We start from the raw sequence: 23,278 nt of genomic DNA, 5'->3' as shown, positions 1-23,278 counted from the left end.
ATAGACTATAAATACTTGTTGGGCATAAATTATCTAAACCATGCTTTTATTTGAATGAAGAGTTTGGGCATAATCCTAATGGTGAATTTAAAATTCTAGATTGGTAGAAATGCTTAACCTAAGAGTGAATTTCTCCTGACCCTAATAAAATGTAAGAAATGGTACTGGAAACTGGTAAGTCACACTGGTATGTTTATTAAATAACTTTTTTCCTCAATATTGCCAATTTTATTTACTTATTTTGGAGTGTATGGGTCACTTTTTGTATGTTTTCTGAAATTATACAGGTGGTTTAATTATCATAAAGGTATACTTTGGGAGAAAGGAGTAACAAACAGCAGCAATACATTTCAGAATAATGAGATGGCTTTTATTCTTGTCTAGGTGACCGTTTCAGATCAGTCATAGATGATGCTTGGTGGTTTGGAACGATTGAAAGCCAGGAACCTCTTCAGCCTGAGTACCCTGATAGTTTGTTTCAGTGCTATAATGTTTGGTAAGGGAGTGTTTGTTGTATTTTAGTTCAGCTTGAGTTACTTTTTTTTTTTTAGGGAGGGACGGGGAGGGTAGAGGGAGAAGGGGAGAGAGAATCCTAAGCAGGCTCCAGGCCCAGTGCGGAGCCTGACGCAGGGCTCAGTCTCACAACCTTGAGATCATGACCTGAGCCGAAATCAAGAGTCGGACATTTAACCAACTGGGCCAACCAGGCACCCCCAGCTTGAGTTACTTTTAATGTTTTCCCCATCTATTAATAAAGTGACAAAGACACTTCTTTTAAACACTTGAAGCAGTTATTTTTATAATGTAGTTTTATGAAACTTCTAACACAATATTTAGATTTTTTAACATAGGGATTTTCCTTCCTTTAAGCTGGGACAATGGAGACACAGAAAAGATGAGTCCCTGGGATATGGAGCTTATTCCTAATAACGGTAAGTGTATGTTAGGCTTTCTGTGTTAAAAAATTAATTTCTTAAATAAGGAATCTGATTTGCTGACTTGCTACTGCATAGGATTGTTGTGAAGATCATATAGAAAATATTCATTCAACAGTTATTTATTGCACACCTGTTATTTACCTTGGATTGGAGGTAGGGAAGGCATAGCAGTGAACAAGATAGACATAATCTTTGCCCACTTGGAATTTATAGTCTAACAGGGAAGACTGAAATTAGTTAACAGCAAAATACGAAAATGTTTTGCTAATTGTTCACTCCTAGAAGGTAAACACTTGGGAGCAGAGATTTTTTTTTTAATTGTTACCTTCAGAAGAACACTTAAATATAAAACATAATATTAAGAGTTCAGCCTTTTGAGTGCAACATAGATTCATACCCTATCACTGCCTTCTATCTATGTCATCTTGGCAAGTTCCTTAAAAGACTCAAAACTTCAGATTTTTTTAGGACTTCAACCTTTGAAATTCTGTAAACTCTAATACCTTACAGGGCTTCTGGAAGGATTAAATGACATCATGTGCATAAAGTGCTTATTATAGAGCCTGACACATGTAAGGGCCTCCATGAGTAGGTAGTTTACTACTGCTAATAATAACTGTCTTCTTGCCTATGGCCTGATACATTGCCTTAAGACTTGGGAGTTAGCCTTAGGCAGTAAGACAACATCCTAGAACTGAGAAAAGGCCAGTGTGGCTGAAGCCTACAGACTGTAGTGCCCATTTTTGTTTCTATTTTTTAAAAAATGCAGCCCACACAATTGCATATGCATAAAAGGATTTAAAAGGATATATATTCCAGAATATTAATAATGATTACCTATAAAGAATGGGAATATAAGGACTTCTACAGTTTTACCTTTTACATTATTCTGTATTTTTTTTTCTATAACATATCACTTTTCCCGTCAGGTAAGAATAAAGATTTAAAAAACAAAAAGGAAAAAGATCTTGTGACATAATAGAAATAATCGTTTATAATGGAGTTGCTCACTAGTACTATATTCTAAAAAGAGAAAAGATAACTTGGAAAAGTTAAATCCAATCAGGTAAACCTTAGAAATGAGAAAAAGGACATATTAATATTATCTAAGACTAGTTCTTCCTGGAAATTATCACTTTGAAAATTTAATACCGATAACATATTTTTCATCTCACTGCTAAATTAGAGCTGTTTGAAACTATAAAGTATCTTTTTTTTAATTAAGATTTATTTATTTGTGACAAAGAGCGCACAAGCAGGGGTAGTGGCGGCAGAGGGAGAAGCAGAGCCTGATGCTTGACTCGATCCCAGGACCCTGGGATCGTGACTCGAGCTGAAGGCAGATGCTTAACCGACTGAGCCACCCTGGTGTCCCAAAACTATAAAATATCTTGAACAACTTGGAATGGTGTTACATGGCTTATCTTTTTATATTATTTCTCTTCTTTTTGTAAGTTTGAGGTTGTAGTCACATTGGACTACTATATATGAGAGTCAGTGTTGAATTGCTTAGGGTATTTCTTGAAATGAGTTAATGGCATTAATATACTATTTGTTTCCTACCTAAATATATTCGTTTGTGAGGGGGGTGATTTTTGTTGTTTTTGTTCTGTCTGGATACATATACATGTGCATCCCTGGAGTTTAATTACATTGTATGAGGAGGAAGAATTTTGTATACAAATAGCATATTTCCCCAGTGTTTCTCTGTTGAAATCTACTTCAAAGGAAATGTTACTTGGCAGATTTGTAGGTTTTATGTCACCATCACCTCCTAATGTATGCAGAAAGCATACCTTCATAATTTAAAAGCAATAAACCTATGAATCATCTGTTAGTATTCATAATTCTCTTTGTTGTACGTTAAAAAAAGTTAAGACTTTGGAGTATTTGTGGAAAACACCACTTTAGTTCAGTTTCACCTTGTGTATTATTAAAATAAATATGGCGATTATATCATGAAATGATTCAGAAAACTTACAGATTAAGCATCATTTATAGAAATACTTTGTCCTTTACCTGAAACTGATAGTTGAGCAAGTTGTCAGATATAATTTTGGAGAAGTAATTATATGCTCATCTAGAGAATTATTTATAAAACTAATGTTTTAAAAAACATTTTACTGATCCTTGAAGCATACATTTCTTTAATGAAAATACAGAATATACTTATCAAATCTTTACAGAATTATACTTTAGTTTTTTTGATGTCAACTCTACTTTCTAAACCTAACCTAAAATATTAGCAAAAATCACATATTTTCACTAAATCTGCTTTTCTTTCTGTGTATTTCAGCTGTATTTCCTGAAGAACTAGGTACTAGTGTTCCTTTAACTGACGTTGAATGCAGATCATTGATCTATAAACCTCTTGATGGAGAATGGGGTTCCAATCCCAGGGATGAAGAATGTGAAAGAATTGTTGCAGGAATAAACCAGTTGATGACACTGGGTAAATAATAATAGTAACACAGGAATATAGAAAAAACTGGCAGAAAGCAAAGGAAAGGAAAAATGTTATTCAATGAAATTTTTTTTCACAATATCATGTCAGTGGTCAAACATTTTTAAGTGGAATTTCTTTCTTTTTTTTAAATGAGACCTTACATAGGACTTGGGTATCTAGAACAGTTAAAAATGGAGTTGCTCTAGCTGAATTTTAGAGTGAGGGCCCTCAGAAATGCCATGGGTACCTGTGAAAAATCTGGATCCTCCAGAACCCAATTTGAAATCTTTTAACATAGGTAAGCTGACATGATGTGAATTGGGAGAGGAGGGTTGAAAGATGAATTATAATTATATGGATAGCTGTACCAGTTCTCCCCTTAACTATATGAATATATATACAAGGGAATACTTGTAAGGGGAAGGAAGAGAATACTGAACTGCTTTGTCTCATTAAAAAAAAACAAAAACACAGTGACCACAAAACTTTGATTATCTGAATTCTGGGCTTCCAAAACAACTGTAAACTAGTGTGGTGGTTTGTAGCAACCCCTCTATCAATAAGGAATAAAGCTTAAAAGAGGAAAGTTAGAGGTGACACTGGAGACACATTTTGGATATATTTTCATCTGAAGTCTTTTTTTAATAAGGCAACACTTTATTTAAAGAGTATCACAGATATCTTAAACAATTTTAGTAGTATTTTAGCATAGGAAGTTGTCTTATACTGTATGTGAATGAGTAAAAAAAATAGTAATCTTTGCCAGGTTTTAGATTTTTACCAGTTGACTGTGTGCCATTTGGTCATTGACATTGAGTCAAAGACTTCTGGATCTGTTTCTTCCTCTGAGTGCTTGCGTGATATTTCACAGAATTAAGTTGTTAAGATAAGGTGATAAGTTTTGAGAAAGTCAGGTTACATTTGAATGGAATGTGTTATTACAGTGTTACTGAAAGAATGACTGTCAAAAACCTACAAATTCAGGAATGGCCAGGTTTTAAGTATAGAAATGTGTGTGTACTTAATAGGTCAGATTTATATATTGTCTGTCATTTCTTGTCTTCTAAGGGATCTGAATAACAAATATCCCTAGAATTTTGCAGTGTAAATGTAGACATAATAAGCAATGAGACTATATTAGGCTAGCTAAACTATATGTATTTACTTTGAAAAGACAATGGCAGTCTAATGGTTATGTGGATCAGAATTTGTCTTAATTCAAGCAGAATTGTCTGTGAAGTATTTTAAACAATAAAAAATAAACATATAAACTAATTTTTTTATTCTAGATATTGCTTCAGCATTTGTGGCCCCTGTGGATCTACAAGCCTATCCCATGTATTGCACTGTAGTGGCATATCCGACGGATTTAAGTACAATTAAACAAAGACTGGAAAACAGGTTTTACAGGTTAGAACCCATTTGCTGTAGCCACTACCAAAAGAAAACTAAATGATCCTTGAGTGTTTCTCAAACTTTACTGTGCATACAAATCACCTGGGGATTTTTTTTTTTTTTTTTTAATGCAGTCTCAGGTTCAGTAATTTTAGTAGGACCTGAGGATTCTGCATTTCTAACAAGTTCCCTGGGATACTGATGCTGCTGGTCTCTAGATTTGGAACATGATGCATTGATGCAGTTTTTTCTAGTTGCTAATACGAGTTGGTGCTCACTGTCTTCACACTGTAATTTATAAAGCAACCCAGAGTATCTCGTTTTCTCCTAGACACCACATTGAAATATTTTTTCATGGATTTTTTTCATAGAACAGTATTTTTAAAAGTTGCATATTTTTTTTATTTTGCTTATATTTAGCTTATATATACTTGAAATTGGGAATTCAGGATATTTTTCATAGTTGTAGGTTAGCTTGAAATACAGAGTTAAAAAAGAGCTAATTTCAATTAATTTGCATCTAGTTAACAATTTCAGTAAACATTGAGTTCTAATCTTGGATAGGCATTGTAGTTTTACTGCCTGGAATGTCTTTACAGAAAAAATTTAAGTCTATAGCTTTCACATAATGAAATCATACTTCCAGTTTTCATGACTTTTGCTTAGAAGACTGACAGCATTTTTTTTGTTTGTTTTTAGAGAGCGAGAGTGGTGGGGGGTGGGGGGTGGGGGAGAGGGGGTGAGAGAGAATCTTGGGGCTCTATCTCACAACCCTGAGATCATGACGTAAGCCAAAATCTAGAGCCAGATGCTTAACCAACTGAGCCAGCCAGGCACCCCACAACATTTTAATTAAAATAATTGCATTAAAAAATTTCTTCTTATGGCCTCTTCTTTACATTATATTATTCATTTTAACTTAGGGAAACTTTTATTCATATTTTGTATTTTTAATATAAAATGTGCCTCTGGTGTTTTGTTCTTTTTTACTTAAATTGTAAATCTAATTTGGTACCTTATGTGCCTGGCACTGAAAACACCATTTATTGTTCCTTAACTTAGTAAGTCAGGGTTTCTCAACAAAAACATTACTGATATTTGGGGCTGGAAAATTCTTCATTATGAGGGGCTGTGTCCTTGCCTCTACCCTTGAGGTGCCAATAGCAGTCCTTAGTTGTAAAAAGGAAAAATGTCTTTAAGCCTTGCCAAATATGAGGTAGAATCACCCACCCAGAATCATTGAGAACCACTGGAATAAAGAAAACTAAGATGTTAAATTTCAGGTTCTAAAGATTTTTCTGGTCTTCGTTAGGTGTTTCTGCTGTTCCTTTATTGATACTTGTCAAAAGCATAGAGATGAGGAGGAAATCACTATGATATGTGCCTCCCAGCCATCTTACCTTCATAGTACACTTCTTTAAATCTTTTTCAACACCTGATGTTAGAAGTTTAAGAGAAAATGGAGAAGAAATTTTTAGCTACATCCTTCCTTTTCCCTAGACCCCTAAATTGCTAAGCCTTAGGAATTGGACTTAGTGCTTCAGAGGTGGAACAAGATAGGGGAGAATTATGGGGAGATAGAGTTGTTATTGTACAGTAATTGTTGGACTACAGCTACAAAGATAAGCTTCTGACATCTCCCACTATTGTTGTAAATATACTTTCTCATAGAAATACTGCTCAATATGGTAACTGCTAAGGTGTATTATATTTCAGGGTACATTACAACTTAAACAGGCTTTTTTGGCATTAGCTTAGCTTAGTAGCCAGTATAAGAAAATCTGAGAACATAATCCTTACATAAATTAGAAACTGCCTATTTTTGAACCTGATAATATAGACCCAATTTTTGTTCTTATTTAATAAAATTATGCCTTCATTTGCTTTTTCCACTGTTTCAACCTTTTTTGTTTCTCCTTTACTCATTGGCTTCAGATTTCTTGCAGTTTAAAACGGTTTTCTTCTTTGATACTTCTGGTTCTGTGTCTTGTTAAACTATTACTAATCAATTTGCCCTGCTTGGCATTACTCTAAAACCTTATTTTACAGTTCTATAAGGTACCCTGAAGATGCCTGTGATTCTGTTAGAATAAATGAACCTTTTGTGTATGCTTCTGTATCCATAATTGTATATATTTTTTAAATCACATATAATTGTATTTCTTTCTTTTTTTTTTTTTTTTAAATTTTATTTATTTGACAGAGACACAGCGAGAGAGGGAACACAAGCAGGGGGAGTGGGAGAGGGAGAAGCAGGCTTCCCACTGAGCAGGGAGCCTGATGCGGGGCTCGATCCCAGGACTCTGGGATCATGACCCGAGCTGAAGGTAGCCGCTTAACGACTGAGCCACCCAGGCGCCCCACATACAATTGTATTTCTGTTCACACATCAATATCAGTAATATTTTCTGAGTATTTTAAGTAGGACTGGACCACATATTGGATGATATTCTGGAAGTTGTCTTTGGATTTTTCTTTACTTTCAGAAAGAAAAGAAGGCACTATTAATAATCTAGTGTGTCTAATCTGGTGCGACATTTTCTATGCAAATACACAATGTTGCTCCTCTTTTATTTACCCTAACACAAATGAGATTATATATTTTCTTATATTTTAAAGTTGTGAGTTTTGTAATTGGCTAAGACTGTAATTGAAAAGTTAGAATGCCTTGGTTTTAAATTGTGCACAAATATTTTAAAATATAATGAGGTTAAGACTTTTGTGTTTTGTTTGTTTAAGGCGAGTTTCTTCCCTCATGTGGGAAGTTCGATACATAGAGCATAATACACGGACATTTAATGAGCCTGGAAGCCCTATTGTGAAATCTGCTAAGTTTGTGACTGATCTTCTTCTACATTTTATAAAGTGAGTTGTTTTTCCACACTTAATTGTCAGTATTTTAAGATGTAAAATGTAAAAATGTAAAATGCAAAAATGTAAAATGCAGTTATTTTTATATGTGTCCCATGCTGTGCTGTAAACTAGTTCCATTCAAAATAGAAAGCATATAATGTCTGTCTAAACATCATAAAAGTTGTGTTACAGTTGTGTTCCACAGTTAACATTTAAAAAATGGATCCTTCTCTAAATCCAACTGTTGGACAATAATAATGAGGGTAAGCATGTATAGAACATGTAATGTTTTACCTAAAGTAGTTCTTCTAAGCCAAATAATAATTACAGTTAGGAGATACCGCTATCTGTAATTAACAGTTAAGGAAACAGTTTTAGAGGTTTACATGTTTAATTTTCACAGTAAATGAGTGTCTTCCATCTAAGAATTTCTCATCTTAACATTATATTGCCCTGACAAGTTTGTAAAAAAGTATTTAAGTAGTCCAACCAGAAACTAATTTTTAACTTTCAAGATTCTTCTTAAAAGTCAGGTTTACTTCCTCATTCATTGATCTCATACCAGGAATGATAACTATAGCTATTTAAGGGAGCAACACTTTTATTTTTTACCTTAAGAATTTTATATAGCCGTAGAATGAATTGAGCCTTCTAAACTGAAACCAGAGGAATGACTCCTGTTTTGTATAAAATACTGCTCTTGAGTTCATATTAAGGTTATTTATATTGGATGATTTTTTCCAGTAAAGAAAGAATATATTTTATAATTTAAATACTCAGCTGTTGTCAGCTTTCATTTTCACATGCAGGGATTATTGAGGCTCTTTATTTATTTTTTTTTTTTTTTAAAGATTTTTATTTATTTATTTGAGAGAGAGAATGAGAGACAGAGAGCACGAGAGGGAAGAGGGTCAGACGGAGAAGCAGACCCCCTGCTGAGCAGGGAGCCCGATGCAGGACTCGATCCCGGGACTCCAGGATCATGACCTGAGCTGAAGGCAGTCGCTTAACCAACTGAGCCACCCAGGCGCCCTATTGAGGCTCTTTAAAAAACATCTCCAGCTTCATTCTCATTACTTAGAATAATCATAGGGCCTGTTTTTGTGGTGTTAGGGTGTTTTTTGCTAAGGAATATAGGTGATTTCAATATAAGAAAACACTAAAGAAAATTAGTACAGTAAATGTTATATTCTTCCCTCTACCTTATTCTCTAAAAAAACCTGTTGCCTTCCAGATGGTTTGGGGCTATTTTTATTATACTTGTGCTCCCCCCCCCCCATAAAATTGGTAATTAAGAATTAGTTATCCTCGGAAGATTGTTTATATAACTTAATTATAATGGCTTATAATATTTTTATTATAAAGTTTAGTGTATAATTTTGTATTATATATATGTATGTTTCTTTTTCCAAAGAGACAGGAATTAATAGAATCGCATGATACATAAATTCACACTTCAGTGAAATAATTTAGATGAAACAATTATTTTTATATTTGGAATAGTCTATAAAAATGTATTTCTTTCAAATGTTATTTTGAAATACGTTGTTAGAATAGATTAGTATTTAAAGCATTGATATTATATATATCTAAAAATCCCTGGCATTTCTTAGAGGTAGATAACAAATGTTTATACATTTTTAGCTGACAGTAATTTTCATGTTAGGTATAGCTTGAAATTTTGGTTTTTCTATTTTTTAACTGAGTTATTTTGCCAAATTTCAAGCAATAAGGTATATAATCAGGTGATGTGAGAGATACTTGAGCTAGAAATGTATATTTACCCTCTTAGTACAATTTCATAGATAAATTTTTTAAGTAACTATAATATAAGGAAAGACTAACAAGAGAGTCTGTATGAAAGTTTGTGACAGTGGAGTTTTAGGTACGGGGAGAAGTGTGTTAGGATGTTATGGACAAGGTAGAAATTGATAGATTTAGGAGAAGTTAGATGGAAGGAAAGCCATTCTAAGGATAAGGAATGGCATGAGGTAGGAAAGTAAAAGGTTATTAAGGGAATTAAGCAATTTAAATCAGATGAAGTAGAGAGTACATGAGCAGAAGTAATAGGGATACAGTGCTAAAAGCACAAGTTTGAGCCAGATCATGGAGGGCCTTGAATGCATTTCTAATCTTAACTGATAGAGAAGAGACAAAAGAACATAAATAGCAGATTGACTGCTACATCTAACCAACTAAGAGGTGATGAGGGTTTAGTTTATGGAAATGAGAAAGGCAGAGGCCAAGAGATTTTGAAGGTAGAATCACAGAACTTGGCCAGTGATTGGGTTAACAGGAGGCAAGGGAAGGAATAGTGAAAACCCATGCATTACTGTGAGAATAGTAATGCTGTTGAAAATAGGAGAGGGAAGTGAAAATAAGGTTTAGACATGTGAAATTTTAGATGATGGAATCTCAGGAGAAGAGTCTGACCAAATCATAGGAATTTGGAATTCATTTACACAGATAAACTGCAGATATATATGATTATCAGGACAAAAACTGTAGTGACAAGGGAAGATGACTAAAGGACAAAATTTTAGGGAATGACTAAACATTTAAGAATGATAAGAAGGAATTAGAAGACAGGACATATAATAGCTTTCCCTTGTGTACTGAGGAATGGAAGAAGGTGTCTGCCAAACAACAGTGATCTGAACAAAGACTAGGCGGTGAGAATTGGGTTTCATGTAATGAAATAGACCAGATTGGAAGCTCCACATAGGGTGGAGGGGCAGGGGCAGGTGGGTGGGCATAGAGTTTTGGAGTCAACCAATGAAGAAAGCCTTCAGCTTCAAGCTTTATCTTAAAATCTTGTTTTGGTAACAGATTTAAAGGGAAAAAAAAAAGTCTCATGACTCTAAATTGTATACTAACATTGCCTTGTTGTTTAGGGATCAGACTTGTTACAACTTAATTCCACTGTACAATTCAATGAAGAAGAAAGTTTTGTCTGACTCTGAGGTATTTCATATTTCATCATTCAGACTATGTTGGTCTTTTTCTATATGTAAGAAGAAATTAACACACAGTAGTTTTCAGATAAATGCTGTTATGAAAATTATTTTTGGGCTAATGCTATAGTTTCAAAAAAATGGTCCAGAATTTTCTTGTTATAGTTATTAAAAACATTGTGGGGGGACTTTCTAATCAATCAGTAAAGTGTTCCAGCATATACATTATGGGTTTTTGAAAGTGTAAAAGTAATAATTGGCATATAAACAGCTGTGATAGACTCTGTAAACTTTAAGTTAGAGTATAATCTAGAATGTTTAACAAATCTGATAAATTCTTACTTCAAAGGAAGAAGAGAAAGATGCTGATGTGCCAGGAACTTCTACCCGAAAAAGAAAGGTAAGATACTTTTTGTTTTAGCAGAAGTATTTTATATGAATTAAAATGTACTAAAAGCATTTTTTTAACTCTTTGTATTTTTAAAGACAGATTAAGTATTACTTCCAAATCAGTTTCCATCACAAAATGCATGGTTTTCAGAACTAGGTGAATGATATTTTCTATTATTTAAATTACTTTATATGACCTAATTATATCAGACTGCATTAAAAATACAAATTTTACTGTATAAATGTTATTAATATATTTGAAAATTTTCATTTTAGGACCATCAGCCTAGAAGAAGATTACGTAACAGAGCTCAATCTTATGATATTCAAGCGTGGAAGAAACAATGTCAAGAATTGTTAAATCTCATATTTCAATGTGAAGATTCTGAGCCTTTCCGCCAGCCAGTCGATCTCCTTGAATATCCAGTAAGTATTTTTGGAAATATTTTCTTTACCTGTCAGTTTGCTATATATCTCACACATGACAATTAGCCATTTAAGTTGTTATTTCTTATGATTATCATTTCTTCATTATTAAATACATCTTGTCATCTGTTTGGTTATATGGAGCATCTAAGTCGAGTAGTGGCATTTAAAACAGAAGGAAGTCCAAACTAAGACTCCACAAATAATTGGGTTATGATTCTAGCTCTCCCTCTTACCAGTTGTACAACTTGAGCAGGTCATTTAGTTTTCTGATCTAAATTTTTTTTTATAATTTCCCACACAAACTCTTAAGAATTTATTATGGCAGTTATTCAGGAAACAATAATAATACCTACCTAACCTCCCTACAGGGTTATGGATGGAATGAGAATACATTAAAATAGTTTTTAAACTATAGCAGTATATACAAATGCAAGGTAGCATTATTATATTTATGGAATTCATGGTAGGAAGATTGAGTGAATCTGATTTTAGTATTTTTGCATGCAATCTTGGCAATCCAAATATAGCTTAAAGTGATTTTTTTTATTCCTTTAGTCAGTTATTAAAGGTTGTACAGTTTAGATAATATTCGTGGTTTCAAATGAAATTGAAAATGAAATATTTTGTAAGAGATCATGACCCAGATGTGGTATCCTCTAACTTCGTTACTGTTTTTTCTGTATGTGTTGTAACTTGTAATGATGAAAACAGAGAAATGTCATCAGTAGATATATATCATAAAATGGCCTTTTTGTCATTTAAAAATCAAGAAATGTGGAATCTTGAATGTAAAAGATAAGTTTTTAATTCCAGCAACGTTATAAACTGGGCTAATTTGAACTCTATGCTCCAAAAAACTCACAGAAGAACTGAGCTAATGCTACAGTACTCTGGTTTTCAATTCTCTTTGTTTTTGGAACGTGTGGATTTCCCTTTGTTTCTTGTGAACCTAACTATGTATATTAGAAAACGTTATAGTTTATCCAGTGCTTGCAGATGTTTGTGTTCCTAGACTTTTCCACAGAAAAGAAGCTAGATAAAAGCTTTAATGTTTAGATTCTCTAGAGGCACAAGTATAGCACTATGTAGAGAGAAAAAGCCATATGAGCCAAGGTGAGGAGGGAAATTGGAACTGAGATCCCACCAGGACTGTTGAAAGGTTTCACCCTCAATGAAAACAATAGTATAATTCCCTCCATGAGGAAAAATATCTGTCTGCTGCTCTGGTGTCAGGAGAGGAGTCTCCCTAAGCTCGCACTATGCAAGGATTTAGAGCCCAAATTTACACTACCCTAGTGTGTAGAAATTCATCAGAGGGAGAAAAAACCAATCCCTAACCACAGATTAATTAATAATGAAAAAAAAAAATCACAAACTGTATAAGGGAGTGATCCATCATATATACAAAAACAAACACAACAAATGGAAATATTAGCACCCTCTTCCCCAAAACTTGACATATGATAGATAATTTCTGAAATACTGTACTTCATCAAATCTAAAACACCAGTGACTTATTTAATGTACCACCAAGAAAGAAAAATGAAATGCTGCCTATTAAACTTGGATTTGTTATTTTGGTTTAAGAGATAAATGGAGAGATAAGAAGCATGAGGAAAAAAAGACCTTACCGGGGCTGGGGAGGAGGCAGGTATTTTTAAAAATTTAAACTAAATAGGATTTCTGAAAATGAAATGTATAATCATTGAAATTAAGCTCGGAAGGATTAAGAGATATGGTAGATAGATGAAAAAATTAAGTGAGAGAGGGTAGACAGAATGGGAGAGGGGCAATATTTGAGGAGTTAATGACTATATACATTTTCTAGGGTGGATAAACATTTGACAGAGCATGACTTCTGACCAGGATATATATGAAAAAAATCTTTACCTGGAATAATAGCGAAAAATTAAAACTCTGAGGACAAAGGAAAATGTTAAAACAACCATACAAAAAGTATGGGAGAGACCTGTATTCATGACTCTGCACAGTTATACTTATGCATCTAGAATCTAAACATTAAAGCTTGTATCTTTCTCTTCCTTTCTAGGAAAAAGTCCAGAATACAAATATCTGCTATATACATACATATATATACGTACATACGTATGTATGTGTATATATATATGAGTTGCTTTATATATATCCAACTCTAGATACTGGTACAGCTGATTCATTTTACTAATGTTGAACTGAGACTCAGATTAAGCAGCTCTCCAAGATCCGTAGCTATTTGTTGACAAAGTGAGAACAAGAGCCCATATTTTCTGTATCTCGTGCACCAGAGTTATATGCAGTATTCTTAGAGAATAACTAGTGTATAAGAATGTAGTCTCTTAAGTATTCAAAATAATGAGAGCAGTATTTAGAGCTTCTCCTTCCACAAGCCAAAAGTATTAGCAGACAAATAGAAGAAACAAGAAAAAATTCTAATTTGATCACTTGTTTCTTACGGTACTCCTTGATGGAGGGAGGTGTGAAGACTTAGGACTGTTAACTGTTTTTTATTACCGTCACTGAGAAGTGAAAGCTGGATTTATCACTTTTTATGTTTCAGAATTAACTATAAGTTAACTATCAACCTAACTCTAGCAGAATATATAAAGCAGTCATATTCTTCATACTTCAGCTTTTGTAATTGAATTTAATAAAATACAAAGCAAGATTTTAAAAATTAAATTTTTATGCAAATTAGCATGCTAAATAATCTGTCCCATTCCTTTATTCAACAGAGGTGTATTGAGTGGTTACCATAAACTGTACTGAGTAATGGAAACCCAAGATACAAACCAAGAAAAATGAAGTGTTTTACATAAATATATTTAACATTTTCCTAAAATCTGCAAAGTTTGTAAAGACAATATGTTATAATATTTAATATCCAAGTAATTATAGTTTCTGTCAAAGTGGTTAGTTACCCTTAAGAGGTTAGAGAGGTTGGACACTGTTCAGACGATGCTACCATTGCATAAAGCAATTCTGTAATTCCTTTAACTTACCCCCTCATCCCCACACATACACAGCTATCTTAAGAGTCAAGGTTTCGGGGACACCTGGGCGGCTCAGTCGGTTAAGCGTCTGCCTTTGGCTCGGGTCGTGATCCCAGGGTCCTGGGATTGAGCCCCGCATCGGGCTCCTTGCTCAGCGGGGAGCCTGCTTCTCCCTCTGCCTGCCACTCCCCCTGCTTGTGCTCTCTCTCTCTCTCTGACAAATAAATAAAATCTTAAAAAAAAAAAGAGTCAAGGTTTCAGATACATATTTTTTTTTAAGGCCATTTATATGATTTCATTACACAGGAAAATCTGAAATCACAGTTTTCTCTTTGGATATGTTATTCTTTTCTATTTCACTATCTTTTTTAAGTTTTTATTTTTATTCCAGTTAGTTAACATACAGTGTGGTATTAGTTTCAGGTGCATTGTAGTGATTCAACACTTCCATACATCACCCTGTGCTCATCATGACAAGTGCACTCCTTAATCCCTTCTTGTAACCATTAGTTCTCTATAAATAAAAGTGCCTTTCTTACTTTGTCTCTTTCTTTTTTTTAATTTTTAAAAAATTTTTTCTGTTATGTTAATCACCATACATTATTACATCATTAGTTTTTGATGTAGTGTTCCATGATTCATTGTTTGTGCATAACACCCAGTGCGCCATTCAGTACATGCCCTCTTTAATACCCATCACCAGGCTAACCTCTCTTTCTCTTATTTATTTCCCATTGCTTGTTTGTTTTGTTTCTGAAATTCTACACAAGTGAAATCCTATAGTATTTGTCCTTCTCTGATTTATTTTGCTTAACATTATACTCTAGCTCATTCATGTCATTGCAGATGGCAAGATTTCAATTTTTTTGGATGAGTAATAGTCCATTGTGTATGTATGTATATGTATATATATATACCACATCCTCTTTATCCATTCATCAATAATGCTGCTCTAAACATATGGGTAGATGTATCCTTTTGAATTAGTGTTCTTGTATTCTTTGGGTAAATACCCAGTAATGTGATTGTTGGATCATAGGGTAGTTCTATTTTTAACTTTTTGAGGAACCTCCGTACTGTTTTCTACTGTGTCTGCTGCACCAGTTTGCCTTCCCACCAACAATGCATGAGTGTCCCTTTTTCTCCACATCTTCCCCAACGCCTATTGTTTCTTGCGTCGTTGCCATTCTGACAAGTGTGAGGTGATAACTCATTATAATAATGTTTTGATTTGCATTTCCCTGATGGTAAGTGATGATGAACATCTTTTCATGTATCTCTTGGCCATCTTTATGTCTTTAGAAAAATGTCTGCTCATGTCTTCTTCCAATATTTAATCAGATTATTTGTTTTGAGGATGTTGAGTTTTATAAGTTCTTTTTTATATTTTGGATACTCACCCTTTATTGGATGTCATTTGCAAATACCTTCTCCCATTCCATGGGTTGCCTTTAGTTTTGTTGATTGTTTCCTTCGCTGGGCAGAAGCTTTTTATTTTGATGTAGTCCCAATAGTTTATTTTTGCTTTTGTTTCCCTTACCTCAGAAGACATATCTAGAAAAATGCTGTTATGGCTGGTAGCAGAGATTACAGGCCTGTGTTCTCTTCTAGGATTTTTATGGTTTCAGGTCTCACATTTAGGTATTTAATCCATTTTGAATTTCATTTTTTGTGTGACACCAGTATATTTTGATAATTTTGTATATTTTATAAACACCTGAGCAACCACTTAAAAAATTATAGCAGAGTTACAGTCATAAACACAATGCATGAATCAAATGGAATCTGTTCAAGTAACCCACAGGAAGATTGGGGAAAAAAATTAAAAACAACAGAACAGACAGAAAACAATAAAATGACAAATGTAATTGAAACCATACAGTGTGTTTTCCAGCCACAATGGAATCAAACCAAAAATAAAAGTAACAGGAAAATCTCTAATCACTTGATTGATAACTAAATAAATATGCTTCTGAATAATTTTTGATACCAAAGTCTTACGAGAAATAAAACACATTGAAATAAAAATACAACATTTCAAAATTTGTAGGATGAGGCTAAAACAATGCAGGGAAATTTATAGCACTAAATGGTACATCAGAAGAGAGAAAGTCTCAAATCAGTAACCCATGCTCTCTCCTCAAGAACCTAGAAAAATAGGGGCACCTGGGTGGCTCAGTCATTAAGGATCTGCCTTCGGCTTGGGTCATGATTCCAGGGTTCTGGGATCGAGCCCCACATGGGGCTCCCTGCTCTGCGGGAAGCCTGCTTCTCCCTCTCCCACTCCCCCTGCTTTTGCTCCTGCTCTCACTCTCTGTCAAATAAATAAATAAAATCTTAAAAAAAAAAAACAACCTAGAAAAATAAAAATAAAATTAACTTACAGTGAGCAGAAGACAGGAAATATAAAAAGCAGAAATAAATGAAACTGAAACAGAAAAACAGTAGAGAAAATCCATAAAACCAAAAGCTGGTTCTTGGAAAAGATCTATGAAAGTGATAAACCTCTGTTAAGATTTAGAAAGCTAAAAAGAAAAAAGACACAAATTGCTAATACCAGGAATGCAATAGAGGATCATTACAGACCCTGTAGATATCAAAAGGATAATAAAGGAATACTGTAGGCAACTCTACACATACAGATTTGATGTCTTAGATGAAATGGACCAGTTCTGAAAGTACAAACTACCACAACTCACCCAGTGTGAGATCATTTGAATAGCCTTATAACCAGTAAGGAAATTTAATTTGTAATTAAAACCTTTCAAAAAAGAAATCTCTTAAGTCCAGATGTCTTCACTGGTTAATTCTACCAAATGTTTAAAGAATTAACACAAATTCTACATAGTCTTTTCTACAAGATACAGAAGAGACTACTTTTCCATTCATTCTATGAAACCAGTATTATCCTGATATTAAAACTGGGCCAGAAAAAGTACAAAAGAAGAAAATGGAAATATTCTTAATAAAATATCAGCAAATAGAATTCAACAATATATAAAAATGATTTTATACCATGACCAACGGGGTTTTTATCCAAGGTTGTAAGGCTCATTCAGTATTCAAAAATCTGTCAGTGTAACTTATATTAAGAGAAATTACATGATCATATCAATTAATGCATTTGACAAAATGCAATACCCATTTGTTCTAAGAATGTACATGTTATATACGGTATTATATGGTATAGTCAACACTGCCACAGGAGGAAATGAGTATGGGGCTTAAAAGGAAATTTACTGTGCTGACAAGTCCCAGAGATGTTGTCATTTAATGCTTAAGCCAGAGCCTTTATTGGGGTTTCAATGAGAAAGGCAAGACAGAGCAGGGTAAACACTTCAGGACTGGCTAGTTTGAATAATTCCAGTGGGCTTTGGGGGCATAGGGGTGGTCTCTAGTAGTCTTGGGACAATTCAAGGCAGAGGAAATACTGGCTTGGTGTGTTGGAATTAGATAAGGAGATGGTTGGTTTACATATGAAAGATGTATTCTCATTGCAGCTTTTTTGCTATCTGTAAGAAGTAAGAATTGGTTGGCCCTGGGAGGGTCAGTCTCTCCTCAGGTCTGTAAAGAACCCAAAATATCAGAGCATCAGGAATACAGAAAATAAAAAAATATAATTAATGTAATTAGCCCTATGATCAATGGATGCCAGATAGACAAATATATAATGTAAGAAAAATAGCACCGTTAATGATAAAATAGGGAGAGGGCATGAAAAAAAATTATTAGAGAAAAGGAGTCTTGATGAGGAAAATAAAGGATTATTAAAAGTTCTAGGACTTGTACTCATCACAGAAATTGTATGTGAATCCCTGTGCTGAGTAGTAACACTTTGTGGTAGTGATGTTAATAATACCACCTTTTTTTCTTCTCTTAGGACTACAGAGACATCATTGACACTCCAATGGATTTTGCTACTGTTAGAGAAACTTTAGAGGCTGGGAATTATGAGTCACCAATGGAATTATGTAAAGATGTCAGACTTATTTTTAGCAATTCAAAAGCCTATACACCGAGCAAAAGATCAAGGGTATAGAATTAAATTGTTTTTATTTATGTTTAAATGAAATCAGTAGAAAAGTAGGTTAAGTAACTATGTTGCTTTAATTAAAATTTAGAGCAAAATTTAATAAAAATTTAGACTTTCTATTATGTTCTTAATGGTATCCTAGTGGAAAAAAGAATTCACATCTTTCTATTTCTTTCCTTCTATAAAATAACAGTGATGTCACTAATGTTTAGGAATGGTCTTCTTGAACACATATCACATACATATTGTCCTGGTATATATTAGGGTTATGTGGGCTTAACTTTTCCAGCTGTTTTTTGCATTAATGGAAAGGCATTTTTGTGAATGAATTATAAAAATGAGTAAAGTTATAATTATCATTTACCTCTCTTTGGGCAGACAAGACATCACAAACTGGTGATATATGGAAATGAAATGAAAAAGAATAGGTGCTAATTCTAAGTAGCAATGGAAAACAGGTTCAGAACCTCAGGGAGAGTTTCAGTGTGATAGAGTTCACAGGAATTTTGTCTACATGAGCCATCGGAATTGATATTAAGGCTTTTCTCTAAGATTCTGAAATCTTGAGGGGTGCCTGGTTGGTTTAGTTGGTAGAGCATGCAACTCTTGATCTCGGGGTTGTAAGTTTGAGGTCTTTGTTGGGTGTAGAGATTACTTAAAATGTTTAAAAAAAGAAAAGAATCTAAAACCTTGGAATATTTCTAATCTAAATATAAAAATAGTTTAATTGTAAAAGTGCTTTAGTTTTGCTCTTCATCCAAAGAGATTGGGAAAAGGTAATGTTTAAATTGTTAAAACTTTTTGCTAGAAAAATAAGTTACATGTTAATATTTACTGAACAGGCATTTTCCTTTGAGGAATGTTTAAACACTTCTTTTCTTATCACAGATTTACAGCATGAGTTTGCGCCTGTCTGCATTCTTTGAAGAACATATTAGTTCAGTTTTATCAGATTATAAATCTGCTCTTCGTTTTCATAAAAGAAATACAATAACCAAAAGGAGGAAGAAAAGAAACAGAAGCAGCTCTGTTTCCAGTAGTGCTGCATCAAGGTATTTGATTTATTTTAAAAAGCATCAACTGATCTATAACTTTGTCATCTAAATGATAGAACTCGGTGTTTTTTAATACTTCCTTTACTATTCCCTATATTGCAGAATGATATATTTGACATGCAAGTTCCTAAGATGTGGAGGATTTTTAATCTTTTAACTAAAGCTATACTAGTGTAAGTGCTTAAATTCAAACTGCTAAATCTATACAGTAAAACAGCATTTTTAGGATAGTGATGGCATCATGCTTTCTGTCATATAACTGTAGCATTTATGGCAGTCCTTCACTAAATATTCACTTTCAAAGGCTCACAACCATATGAAATCCACTACAAATCTCATATTTTAACATATTTCATAATAGTACAAATATTGAATCCAACAGTATAAAACTATTTTATTCATCTACATGAAGCTATAAGAATGACTAATGATATTATTTTATTTACAGCCCTGAAAGGAAAAAAAGGACATTAAAACCCCAGCTAAAGTCCGATATCTCTACCTCTCCATTCTCTACACCTACACGAACAATACCACCACGGCATAATGCCACTCAGATAAATGGTAAAACAGAATCCAGTTCTGTAGTTCGAACCAGAAGCAATCGAGTGGTTATAGATCCAGTTACCACTGAGCAGCCATCTACTTCTTCAGCAGCAAAGACTTTAATTTCAAAAGCTAATACATCTGCAATGCCAGGGAAGACAAGTAAGAATCAGTTACAGTTTCTAAATTGAAGTATATGTAATTTTTAAATTTAAGCTTTTATTTTGCCAAATGAGATATACTGGGTTTTAGTAAATTCCAGCAGACAGTGTTAGTTTTCCTCTCTTTATTGTTTGTTTTGTTTTTAATAAGAAAAAATTGAGGTTTAGGAATGTCAGTGTACAGTAATGCTTAAAAATGGCAACTCTGATCCAGACTGCCTGAACTTAAATCCTGGTACCCAGACTTGGTAACAATTTGCCAAGGCATAATCTTTAAGTGACTGGACAGCGTCAAAAAGGTCTAAACTGTTAAGAGTATATTTGTGTATTCCTTTTTCCTGTTTGAAAGTAAATTTCCTAAGGAAGCATTAAGCAACTCCTAGGTTTTATCCTTTTGGCTAATTAAAGCAATTCAGGTTAGAAATAATCCCAACCTCCTTGCTTGTTTTTAGGTTAAATAACTCTTAGTTTTTAATCGTGTGTGTGTGTGTTTGTGTGTGTTTTAGTTCTAGAGAATTCTGTGAAACATTCCAAAACCTTGAATACTCTTTCAAGCCCTGGTCAATCCAGTATCAGTCATGGCACTAGGAATAATTCTGCGAAAGAAAACATGGAAAAGGAAAAGCCAGTCAAACGTAAAGTGAAATCATCTGTACTCTCAAAAACATCCACTCTTACAAAGTCATCACCTATCATTGAGCAAGGTAAGGTGTTATTTGTATCTTCCAAGATACATAGTAGGTATTTCTTAAAAATGATGCTTTTTGTCAGAGGTAGCATTTATATCCACTTTTTATTAGATTGCCCATTTAAAAGTCACACGTTCTGTACTAGTTGATACATTCAGTGAGACATCTCTTGATTTGCAGCTTTGTGCCCAAAGCAAACTGTATTGTCATTAAACTTTAAATTAAAAGCCATAAAAATTGCTATATGGAAATAAAAACAAATTCTAGAATCAAAGGCTTTTAGTACTGTAAATTAAATAGTTCTGACTTCATTATTACAACACCTTAAAAAGTGTATTCAGGGGCGCCTGGGTGGCTCAGTCTTTGCCTTTGGCTCGGAAGGGGCTCCCTGTCTTCTCCCTCTACCCCTTCCCCCCGTTTGTGATCTCTCTCTCAGGCTCTCGCTTTCAAATAAATAAAATCTTAAAAAAAGAAAAAAAGTGTATTCAAGAAGTTTAAATTAAATTGGATTTAATTAACCCAGTGTAGCAGTCTTTACTTTTCTAGAAAAATTAAGTTCTTACATCACAAAATTCAGCACACTGCCCTTCACTAAATAGTAACTCATTAGGGTAGACAACAGCCCAACCTCTATTCTGTCATACAACTTTTAACCCTTTAGAGTTAAGCTTCCAGATTCTTGCATCTGCAGATTTTCATTATAAAGACTTTGTTTGAAAAATGGAGAAAGTAACTGATATAATACATCCTGTGACATGTTAAAAGAATTATGGCTTGTTAGCAGTAAGCAGCTCAAAAATAAGCATTTTGTATCATGACTTCTGAAGTACGCTTAAACAGTTTCCTCATGAACATTCTCCTCAGCAACCTCTCAAAATTTAATTTTTCTACTGATACATTCTCTTTTTGATGAATGGCGTTGGGATCTACCCCCTGCATAAACTTAAAATGAGGGAATCATCTGGCCTTCTCTTCCAGATCTACTTCATAGTCATTAGTTCTTGTTATTTCTGCTTCCTTAATATCTCTGAAATCCATTCCTCCTCTCACTTCTGTGTTCTTAATTCAGGCCTACATAATTTCTCACCTGGACTATTGTCCTAGTTTCCTAACTGGTCTCACTGTTTCCGTTCTTGGCTCTTCCTTACCCAGTCCATCTTCCACATTGTGCAAAATTGATCTTTCTCATCATTTATTTATCTCCAGCACATCTTGTGCACGCATGCCCACACACACACTTCAAATCCTTCCCTGCTTTCAAATCATGTGGAATCAGTTTTAATGTTTTTGCCTGTTATATAAGACTCTTCATTACTTGGCTGTTGCCTAACATTCCAGCTTTCTTTACTTTCTCTTTTTTATGTGCCAGCTATCCTACAACTTGGAAGTCCCAGAATTTTCATTGCCCTTTTCTTCTTTATTTGGAATGTCTTTTTTTCCTCCCAATTTAATGGTTTCGTGAACCTTTCAAGTCTCACTTTGAAATAGCATCTACTCTAGGAAGCTGCTTCTTGGGTTCTTTAGACCGAATCAAGCACTTCATCTTTTATGTTCCCAGAACACCCTGTTCATTGCTTTTTGTGGTAGAGTATTCTTTACATGTGTCTGTATCCAGTAGAATCTGAACTCCTGTTTAATTACTTTTTCTAATCACCTATACTTAGTATATAATGGACAGTAAGTGTTTGAATAAAGAAGCAAATGTGCTCACTTGGGCAACACATGTACTGAATAAAGAAGCAGATGACTTTGTATATATGAGTGTTTTATATTTTTATATTTGCTTCCTTTCTGAACTGAATTAAAAGTTTTGTATAGTATATTGGCCTTGCCTCTGTCACTTTGAACCCTACAAAAATCAAATGTATATAGTGAATTGGTTCTAACATTATGATAGGGAGATATAAGTTTTGAGTATCACAAATATACAAGAGTTACCAGTACGGTATAGAAATACAATAAGCTAGTAAGTCATTAATAATGACTTATTACATAAATATTGACACCTGGATTAACTATTAGAATCAAGAGGCAGTGCTGTCCAGTGGAAATATAAACCATGACATATACATGGTTTAAGTTTTCTAGTAGCTACTACATGCAATAATAACAGGTGAAATTACCAATTTTAATTATTTACTCCATTATGTCCAAAATATTTCAACATGAAATCAGTATTTCAAAATGTACAATGCTCCAGTATTCACATTTAAATTTAATTAAAAATTCAGTTCCTTAATTGCATAGCTGTGTTTCAAGTGCTCAGTAGCCACATGGTTAGTAACTACCTTACTGAACACAGATCCACATAGAGCTGCATTAGTTCTTAACCTTTTTAGTTTATGTATTGCTTTGTAATGTTGATGAAACCTGTAGTTCTTTCCCCCAGGAAATGCATA

At 33.8% G+C, this 23,278-nt stretch overlaps 1 protein-coding gene across 3 annotated transcripts in view; it reads left to right on the top strand.

Annotated features, from left to right (window-relative positions):
* PHIP (PHIP subunit of CUL4-Ring ligase complex) overlaps positions 1–23,278 on the top strand; it is a 135,077-nt gene that overhangs the window by 104,507 nt on the left and 7,292 nt on the right. For all 3 annotated transcript variants that reach the window (XM_081828573.1, XM_081828571.1, XM_081828572.1), the window contains exons 28-39: positions 385–496; positions 871–932; positions 3,235–3,390; positions 4,674–4,794; positions 7,519–7,644; positions 10,527–10,596; positions 10,936–10,986; positions 11,253–11,402; positions 18,276–18,428; positions 19,317–19,480; positions 19,932–20,191; positions 20,697–20,894. In XM_081828573.1, the coding sequence (XP_081684699.1) occupies positions 385–496; positions 871–932; positions 3,235–3,390; positions 4,674–4,794; positions 7,519–7,644; positions 10,527–10,596; positions 10,936–10,986; positions 11,253–11,402; positions 18,276–18,428; positions 19,317–19,480; positions 19,932–20,191; positions 20,697–20,894 (1,623 nt within the window). The remainder of the gene's footprint in view (positions 1–384; positions 497–870; positions 933–3,234; positions 3,391–4,673; positions 4,795–7,518; positions 7,645–10,526; positions 10,597–10,935; positions 10,987–11,252; positions 11,403–18,275; positions 18,429–19,316; positions 19,481–19,931; positions 20,192–20,696; positions 20,895–23,278) is intronic.

Source organism: Leptonychotes weddellii, chromosome 8 (genome assembly GCF_054177405.1).
Source record: "Leptonychotes weddellii isolate Sample4059 chromosome 8, ASM5417740v2, whole genome shotgun sequence".
Classification (NCBI taxonomy): Eukaryota; Metazoa; Chordata; class Mammalia; order Carnivora; family Phocidae; genus Leptonychotes; species Leptonychotes weddellii.
Note: the sequence above shows the minus strand (reverse complement) of the source record. Positions and strands in the feature narration are given on the sequence as shown.